This window comes from Helicoverpa armigera, chromosome 27 (assembly GCF_030705265.1).
Source record: "Helicoverpa armigera isolate CAAS_96S chromosome 27, ASM3070526v1, whole genome shotgun sequence".
In the NCBI taxonomy this organism is placed as follows: domain Eukaryota; kingdom Metazoa; phylum Arthropoda; class Insecta; order Lepidoptera; family Noctuidae; genus Helicoverpa; species Helicoverpa armigera.
In genome coordinates this window covers 235,619-245,786 of record NC_087146.1, presented here as the reverse complement: position 1 = coordinate 245,786, position 10,168 = coordinate 235,619, and the positions used below count along the sequence as shown (strand labels likewise).

General features: G+C 36.5%; 1 protein-coding gene across 1 annotated transcript in view; it reads left to right on the top strand.

Annotated features, from left to right (window-relative positions):
• The first annotated feature begins 245 nt into the window (after positions 1-245).
• Positions 246-10,168, top strand: part of LOC110376201 (neogenin) — a 168,066-nt gene continuing 158,143 nt past the window's right edge. The window contains exon 1 of the mRNA XM_064041912.1: positions 246-564. Coding sequence (XP_063897982.1) covers positions 480-564 — 85 coding nt within the window. The 5' untranslated portion in view covers positions 246-479. The remainder of the gene's footprint in view (positions 565-10,168) is intronic.

Here is a 10,168-nt window from a genome sequence, read left to right as displayed (position 1 = left end):
ACTTTTTGCGTAAAGCAAGAAACGATACTATTAAATTTTTCACATCCTCATCATTATAACAAAAAACGTGATCTGTCAATGCTAAAGAATATAGTGATTACGTTTATTACTTAAATCTCATTAAATGAATAACCAGAATAACCTAATTTCATGCTGATAGTTTTATCGATAAATAACTAAACGCAACTATCGACTCGACGCGCTTGGGGATGCACTAGTACTGCGCCCAACTTCATAGCACAAGTAACGCGTAAACGCGGCTGCGTTCACATCACATAAACCCGGGGCGGGCATTGCCCTTTCATTATTGAGTTGTGTTTCCGAACGCAGAGGTGCTCGCTCAAAAATGGCGGATCGCCCGAAGTAACATCGACTTAACGCTGTGTGAATTTAAAGACAAATATTCGTGTATTTTATGTGAAAATGTGATTGGTATGAATTAAAACATATTGTGTAGTGTTGTTTGTGTGTTTTGCAACATGTGGCGGACAGGGATGTGTCGTTTCGGTGTCGGGAACTGGATATTCTTGTTCGCCTGTCTCCATTTGTTTACATACGCTCAAGGTAAGCTCCTTATAAATATTACCATTTACTATCGATCGTTGCTCTTGAAACTGTCGCTAATAACAGGATCTGTGTAATTATGCAGTAAATTGCATCTAGATGGAGTTTAAATGCTCGACAGTAGCATTTCGAGTGAAACGCTGAATTAAGTAGAAGTCGATTTCTCTCGAACTATAGGTAATTTGTGTAGATACATTGTTGTTTCAAACTTGAATGTCGAGCTTTGGGTTATTGTTTTATTAACTTTTTTCACCGCGGTCAACGCTTTTATTTAGTTTTGTATGTGTTTAATATTATTATAGGGCTCCGATGCGGCACTCCGCCCTGTTACAGTAACGACAGACGTAAATCTCACATTATTGACTGGCGCTGGTTAATTAGAGGGGTTAATTCCATTTGTAAAGGATTGTAAAGTTTAACGATTCCTATCGGAACGCTGGAAGGCGTCCAAGAGTCTCTCATTAAGCTCTAAGTTGTTTAGATAGTGATTAATTTATAGGCTTAGCATTGTGTTCGCCGCGGCCACGGAAATACCTACTTTGTTTCTGGGAATAGAACTTGATTCATATGGATATAAGCTGGTTAATAAATTAAGTTTTGTACCTACCTACTTACGTAAATCTATTTAGATCGATACCTAGGTCTATTTTGTTCAGAAGAAAGTAAGTTGAAGCATGTTTTTAGTTCTAAAGTTTTATCCAATAGCGTACCTACCTACAGGACCCTCGCACTAAAAATAATGATATGACAATAAAAAGTTTCCTAAAAGACCAGAAAATATGTAAAAACTGCGAAAATTGCTAATAACTACCTAGGTATATCGTCTCGATAAAAATAATAAGTAATGCCTTGTTCTGTTACCTAGCTGCCTGTTTAACTTAGCTTACCTTATTTACAAGCAAAATACCTATGAACACTTATTTTCCTTTCCATCTAAGTACTCTTACTCTCTCTGTAAGTAATCCTATCTTGAGTGAAACATCCAAAGAAAGCGGGCTTAATTAGGTACAACTTTATCAAAAAAAGTAAGTTTTTGCTCTCCTCTAAATACGTAAAACGAAAAAATACACAGGTGCAGTACTACCAAAGGTCGTAATAAAAACTAGAACATCACAAAAAATCTTTAATTTAGCTAATACAACCGTCCAATCTCACGGCTCTTAAACAAATAAAGCACGTAAAAATACATCGTTAGCAAAAACTAATATTGTAGTTCACAAGTGCAAATATCCCTCGTTTCAGTCGGCACAGTCGTGTTGACAATACCGGACTCCGCTTCCAAGTATTTAGAAAGCTAATACAAGGCGTTTTGACATGCTACACCTAGGTCCACTAACCAGTAGGTACCTATCTATAGTCAGGGGCCCGATTCTCCTAAGTTAAGGATGTCAAAATTGAATCGCAATTGCAGTTTTAATCATATCGGGCATTCTAATACTAATATAATACCGTTTGCGATTGGACTGCCATTTTGGTGATTTTGGTCTATACGGTAGTTTGCTCTACAATCATATTGCAATCGTAAATCATTTGCAGACAAAATGATTCTTTATTAATGACAGAAAAGGATAAAACCGTTTATTTCAAAGAAGAAATAGCGGAACCACATACGCTTCAATCGTAATTGAGTCGTGATTGGATCTCAGTCGAATGTGAATCGTATGTCACTTAAGTAAAATTAGGAGAATCGGGCTCCAGTCTAGCGAATTCTCGGCATAGTTATGCATACTCGGCTTAGGCGCTAAGGCATTTCGGTTATTTGCACGATTGACTGGCGAATGATCGATTATGCGATAGGTACCTAAATGCTTAACCTCTGTTTAGGTTGAGAAATCGTGAAAACCGGCTTATTATATTACCGGGAGATTATTGTTGCCAGTGAAGGAATGAAACACGATTATAATGAGTGTGACCTATGCTTGTGGATGGAAATGGAAGGAGAAGGAAAGGTGTACCAAAGAAAAAATTGATGACATGAAGAAGAGGAAAGTGAATTAGTATGAAGGCCCACAGATATGAATGGTAGCGTGAAAAGTGTGTCTGTCCATTTAGCAATATTGGTAAATTAGGAATAGGGCAGGAAGAAAAAGAAGACTTGAAAACCAATCTGCCTTAAAATTTATGAAACGAACTGGTTACACATGTCACGTACTCGAGTTAGGACATAAAGGTGCCACACGCAAAAAATAAAATGGTTGTGAACATAGCGATGTAATTAAATAAATAGGGTATTTTAGTCTAGATGAGAAAAAAATTAAAAGTGTATTACAATGATTGTTTAGAGGAAAAGCAATCGGGAAATGTTAGTTTCACTTCGTTAGGTACATAAATATATTTTTTATTGCAGTTTTAAGTTTTTAGGTTTTTTTATCTGTCTTTGAACACTACGAAATGTCGCCGCCATGCTAATGACGTCATTACGGTAGAAAACAACTTTTAACCAAGTGTTTCTCATATTTATATCCACTGGTACTTGAATCCATAATGTGTCTGGTGTTTTTACACTAGTGTTCTCACATTCAGAAACAACACACCAACGATACGGAGCATAATTACTCATGATGAAAATTTTCAATACATATCAAAATATGTATTACTGACAGCTGTAGTTTGATTAATAACGTAATGACGTCATGACCAAAAAACAATCATGGCGTCCGTTGTGTGCCGCGTTTTCGCGAAATACGCGCGAAATTTGAAATTATGATAAAACAATTAATTTATATTCGTACATAACGTGAGAAAAAAAATATTTTTAATTTTTTAGAGATATATTAAGACTAAAGAATTTATTTAAGATATATTTCAAAAATGCATGTAATACCCTATTGAGCTGAATTACGAAACTTTGAATAAGTCATTAGAAACTGAATCACTAATACTTACGACAAACAATCTTTCAAATCAAGTCCAAATAATCACCAGACTATCAAAAGACAGAATCAACATCAACCCCTCACCTCTAACGTAAAACCTATTGTCGACAGATTAAACTATTCAGAACCAACGACACTAAAAAACCATGTCGGTCATACAGTTCGTCTCTCTCATAAAATAGCTATTAATCAAGTCGGCTATAGCTTTCTATTCTGCGACAAGTCGACTCAGTGTTCATTCATATTCATTGAGCACTAAGTACCTACGTACGTAAGTACATTGGGTTCACGGACTTTGTAAGCTCTCGACCTTTGTAAGAAATCTGAATAATATTTGCTATAAAAAAAGTCTGGATAAGTACGAATAAGTACGAAGCTCTTCTAGTGTATTGAGGGTTTTTGAAAGGTAAAATTAAATAATAAATCTAGGTTTTTGTGTGTCTCCATTCTTCAAAATCAAAATCGTTTAATGCTGTAAAGTTAGCACTTGTCGAACTTCAATAGGCTGAATAGACTGACAGCCTCTAAGATACCCTAGTCTCGTTTCTATGTTTTCGCTGGAAAGCGCACTATGCTTCTTGAAATCCAGATAGGCGACGTATCGTATGTCACCATATAGGTTCCTCTGTAAACACGCCTTTTTTTCAATTTAGGTGCGGAACTCCAAAAACCTAATAAAATGGCAGACAGCCAACGCGTATGAGAATGATGTTATTTTTCGTGATTCGTACACTCCTTACGTCGTGTTGAGTCGGCGGAACTAAGTATTTTATTGCTACGTTAGTACTTCGATAAGAGTTTTACTGTAAGTTACGTTTGTGAAAGAAAGACTATTGTTTTCAGGTTCAATGAATAGAGGACTATCGTGGCGGCTTTCTCGTCTTGAACTTTTGTTTTATGCGATTTGACGGGAAAATAAAATGTTGTCTTTTGTTAGCAAAATCTGAAGCGCTCTTTTGAAAAAGTATTTTTTACTATCCTTCCTGTGAAATATAAATACGCATACTATCTATCATTAGTACATAAATCCTTCAAGGAAAATCGTATTTCTATTTACTTACAGTATTGGAGATATGTGACTCGTCTTTCTAAAAGCTTACAACATCTAACAGTCTTAGGATAAAATCGCCTTTGTCTACTCCCATTTCAGTATTACAGCTTGACCAATAGCTTTCGTAATAATTATCAATCATCAGCCTTCATTCGAGTTCTCTAATGCAATTTATGAGCTGTAAAATGGTCACTAAATTAGGATTTAAACACTTCAGACACCCAAGTTAGGTGTAACTTCCCAATCCGACATTTTCGTGTTAATCTGATAAAATATGAAATACCAAACGGGTGTTAATTAATGAAGCTCTCTAGGCTGTCTAGATGATTTCCCAGGAGTTCAGCCTACGCTGTATTTTATTTACCTAAACTGTCGGTGAAATTTTTAATGTTCTAGATTATTTCGAAAAATTACACTAGCTGAATATTAGTTATGTAGTAAAAGTAATATAGTATGCAGTGTTCTTTGTAATACATAGTAGTATGTGGTAGTAGTAATTGTAGCGTCGTCAGCCAATTTTCATTTAACCGTGACTATCATTTGCAGGCCTAGGTGTAAGATCATAAAATTAATATTAAGTAGTTAGTACACATAGGGATTTAACATGAGACTCGATAAGCTACCAAGTTATGAGCAGTACTTACTTATCTATTATCCCTTTCCCGTTAACTAGTGACGGTGTCTTTGTATCGGCTGTTAAACCGATGTTCAAGCTAGATTTCTACCTCGTTGCCATGGTTACGGTATAAATAAACGCAGTTCTAACGAGTACATGACAGCAGTTTCTAATATCTCATGTCGTATTGTCGTGTTTATGCTTTGTTTGTGTTAACTTAGGAAAGTTCCATGAAAGTATTTACCTACAAGTTGATATTTGATTTTATTTGAAGTAAATAATAATATTGGTTTCAGATGAGAATTTCATGAAAATTTTAGGTTTGATCGGGACTAATATTTACCTAACTGTGAAATAACTGAATCTATTCTGAACTGGATATTTTGAAGACGCTTTGAGTATTTTTATGTCTAGCAATGAAAGACTCCTTTACATTGAAATCACCCTAACACGTGTTTCGCAAAACTTCCAAGGTTGCGACACAAACCACAATTAATGTTCTCCTCAAAATATAGAAGCAAAGGCTTAAGTTCAGCTCTCTAAGGCAAGTTGTTGAACAAGTCTTCGACTAAGGTCCCCAGGGTACAGACAAAGGCTCCGAAGGTCACAGTCCTAACTCCTCCATTGTTCAGGAGTTTTCACTTAATCCACTAGGACTTGGAAAGTATAACGTTGATTTATTACGAAGTGAAAAGACTCCGTAAAATATTTTAAGAATTTTACAAGAAAGTCTTTGTGAGAAATTTTTAAGACCCTTTTCATTTCCTTTGTGTAGACAATCTATATTGATTTAATAAAGTAACGCAGACAGCTACACTGAGTTCGGAATTAGATTTTCCGACTTGTGTTAGATTGTTCCTGAGAAATGTTCAGTTTACGTTGTTATTTATAACGATAGTTGCACTGAAGTTCATGACCTCTGCCTACTGTTTTGAGTCTGAACTTTTTGCTTTTCTAGCAATTCTGTGCAAATAATATCTTAACCGAATCATCACATCTAACATAATTAGCCTATTTATTAGACTCCAAGCTTCTGACAGCGCTTTAATTACTTCGTGCACCCGGAAATAAAATAGCCTTCCCCCATAAATGGGATAATAAAAACTTTTGCAAATCAAATTGGTCTTCAGCTTTATAATATTAGAATGATAAAGCAAAATAAGATTTATTGCTTCCCCTGAGGTGTGTCACATCGCTCAGTCTTTAGATTGATCTATCCAAATCGGGACCACAGTCTTTCGCAATTTATCATTCGATCTATTTAAAAGTTAATAAGTACTCATATCTAATTAAATATTGATCAACTGCTACATGTCCAGTCAGCATGAACACTCGTTAGCAATAAGTAAACGCAAGAATGATGGCGACGAATAAACCCGTCAGTGTTCCCGCGTAAATTCACAATAATGGCGGCTGATGCACTCGCGCTCACGTTCGCGCGCTAAATCAATGATACAATGCATTTGTTTGTATTGTCGTGTTTATTCGGTGAGCTTTAGTGTTATGTGGCTTTAAAAAAAGTTCTTTGTTTGTTATGTTTTATTTGTCGGCATTATCGCAGTCCTCAGCCGCGTGGAAAAGTTAGCAGATTTCAGAAACCAATGATAGCTTTTCGTCAAGCTTGAACCTGTATAAAGGTCACAATAAATCTGAATGAAATTCGACTCATTTATCTCATGGGATACAAAAAATTACTACCTCAGTCGCAGATAAAACTTCAGTGTTCTGAATAATATTTTTCACAGAGAAACTGTTCAGCTGCATATTACAGTTTATTATAGGTAGTATCGTTGACCACAACGGGACCTCTTACAGGTCAATTTATTTATAATACTGTACAGTTTGAAAAGCAATAAACAATATTCTGCCATACAAAGCTATTCACTAATTAAGTTGCTCGAGCACCATCTGCATTTACGACCAATATATCGTTAACAGAGAAGAAGAAATTAGCAATCTCACGTTCTATTAAGCCTAAACAGTTTATGTTAATAGCTCTGAGTGAAACTAATTTAATAGAAAACTAGCAAATGGCTGTATCGCGGATGAAATAACGAGTTCTGCAGGCATCGGCTGACTGACAAGGCTAATGTGAGGTCTAATTGCCAAGCTGCTGGCGTTTTGTATGCTAAATACTCATTACTGTGTTAGACGGATCGCCTTTGTACCACGGAAAAGCTTGGAGCTTCTCAAAGAGGACAAAAAGTGCCAGAAGTAGGAGTATTAATACTGCTTCCTACTTTTGGATCCCTCAATGGAACCAATGTTGCCCCAAAGAGCCTGAGACACATCAAACACCATTCATTGGTTTCTGGGAGTTGTTCGGACTCAAAGGAATCTAATGGAGTATCGCAGCTAACTTCTTTTGCGAATACTGACGTGTCATGATCTTTAATATTATACGTATGTACTGAGAATCATATACTAGTGTAAAAGAAAGAAAAGAAAAGCAACCCATCTTTGCTGGCGCGGCAATACAACCCTTACTTCACGCAAAACGGAAACCATACTACATTTTACAAAATCTGCATGAAAAACATAACTTATCTGTCGTTTCCCGCGTCTGACATAACCGCGGCCATTTGCACGTGTTCCCGCGTTTATTGTTATGCACGGTAGCCATCTTGGAATCGGTTGTTAAGGATGAATGGTGCTCGAGTTTTGGACGATAAAGCTGTCTGGTTTTATGTGAGGGTGATGAGTGGGAGTATTATTTTGTTGGGAATTTCGAAGCCTTTTTAATCAGAGCAGTGTAATTTGTGATTCTGTATTTGTGCTTTGCTTTTGAGTTTTAGCACAGCTCAAAATGTAAAAGAACTGATGTTGGCAAAAGCAAATAGCCATTAAAGTTGGAGACTGAAAAACGACTTGTAAATCTAAAGCATAATTTAAAATTTCCTGCCCTCATTTAATATTCGTACTAAATTAATGCCAAACTACTCAACTCTTGCGTCTTAAAAGGTCACCGGCAAGCAATTTCTAAATGTAGTTCAAGCGGTATAATTAAAAAAATCCCTTCCAAAGGATTTACTTATAAAAATCCTCTCCGGGCAGCCGCGCGAATGCTTGATTGAATTTCAAATTTACATTTTACGAGAGCTAGGGGTGGCATTCAACGGGGATTGGTGGAGCTTCGTTTGATTAGGAGTACGTAAGCATGTGTTGTGTGTTTGCTTGTTTGTTTGCTGGTTGGATGATTTGTAGAGAGGTACTTTTGAGCGTAAAAGGAAATTTTTTTAAAGGGGAAATTCTCCTTTCGTTTTATGGAGGTATTTATTTAACTATTAGTCATTTAACAACTGATGATTCATCTCAATCTTAATCACGAGACATTGAAGTTTCTCCCTTCTCTGTGGTATTTGTTAAACAGTCAGCATTTTATGGGCGTGGGCGTGTCATAAGCACTTCGTGTACGAAATCGTGCACGCTCTCTAAAGCTACCCCTATAAACCTGTTTAATCCTTTTCCCATTAAAATAACGGCGAACCCTTTAAAAAACGCTTATCTAAAGCTTGATAAATGATTGGCAGTTTACCCTGATACTGAACAATTAAAAACTAATAACCTGCGCCAATCTGCGATACAGGGTCTGACCTGCTAGTACCCAGTTAGGCGAAGGATGATCAGCATTTTATTAATTGGGGCATCTTAAGCAGGGTTGATCAAAATTAATGAGCAACGCCTCACCTGTGATTAGGAATACTAATTAGCTGGAGTGTTTACTTTTAGAACATTTTATTCTCCCTCACTAGCCATAATTAGCAATCATTCATTACTGCGGGCGCAGATGGCCGCGTGGCTGTGAACATCAATCAATTTCCTTCAGAGACCCAATCGATTAGCTACGAACATTATTTTTTGTTCAAAATACTGTAGGAGCCGAGTAATGTATTAAGGGAGAAAATATGCTCATAACAAATTCTGTAAAACAGATGTTCGTCAACTTTGCAGGATTCTTTACTAAAAATATTCAAATAGCTGTATATTCGGAGTCTGAAAATCAGTGTCACCTTTTAGTGTGACTAAATAATATACGATGCGCGAATATTTCGATGCTTTTCTCCACCACTTTGTATCTTTACATTTTGAAGTACTTTGACAAAGAATACGTCGTACCTCTCATGGTCCTCAAATAAAAGATAAGAGAGAAAACTCAAGCCTCAGATTCTAGTCACGTGTGTCCCGTGCAAGCGTTATGGCACGTCATGGCATTTGCAATAATAACGAGACCTGGCACCTGACAGTATTAGCTTTAATATTGCGCCAGTGCTTAGTAGGGAAGCCGGGGCATCGCATACTTCTCATATTGTTGATGCTGAGGGTAGATTGGAAGGTGAGCTAGTAAAATAATTAGTGGAGCAAATATCGTAGAGTGTTCAGTAAGACTTATGGCACAGTGTGTAGTATGGGACTCTTTCCTACCATGTTTAAGGATATTTTATCCTCATTTTTTCTGTTATATGTCAGGACATTATCATATCTTATTATATATCCACTATGTGCGGTTGTCATGGTATCAACATCTTTTTATCCGTTTTCTGCTATCTCATTTCCAATTCTGTCTCGATCTATTCTCGTTTTTCATAAAAATAGCTACACGATCGCATCTACTTTCATAGTTAGTTGAGCTATGCGCTTTTGCCGTCTTGTATCATCAAGATGCCTCAAGTTTGCCTTAAATAAATCTGTTTCTAGATAAATATCTTCTAAGACAGGTTTGTCAAGGACTGGATGCCTACTCCTTGTGTGAAGCTGATGGACGGAATCGGATCGACTTGATTTAGATGACAACTTACTATGCAGCGCTCAGTGTTATCTGTGGGACTATTCCACGTTAATTGCTAAGGGAAATTAAGCTTTTATAGACGCGTGGGTTTATCAATTCTAGTTGATTTCCGGAAAATGCCGTTGCGTAGATATGTACCAAGGGAAACGGTCGCGTGTGTATTAAGTTGGGTGTACTTATTTAGAAGTTGAGAATTCCACAATCATGTTGTACCTATTTATTAATGTCAATTTAAAAGGAAATAATTTAATTAAAGACCGTCTTTAACACACATT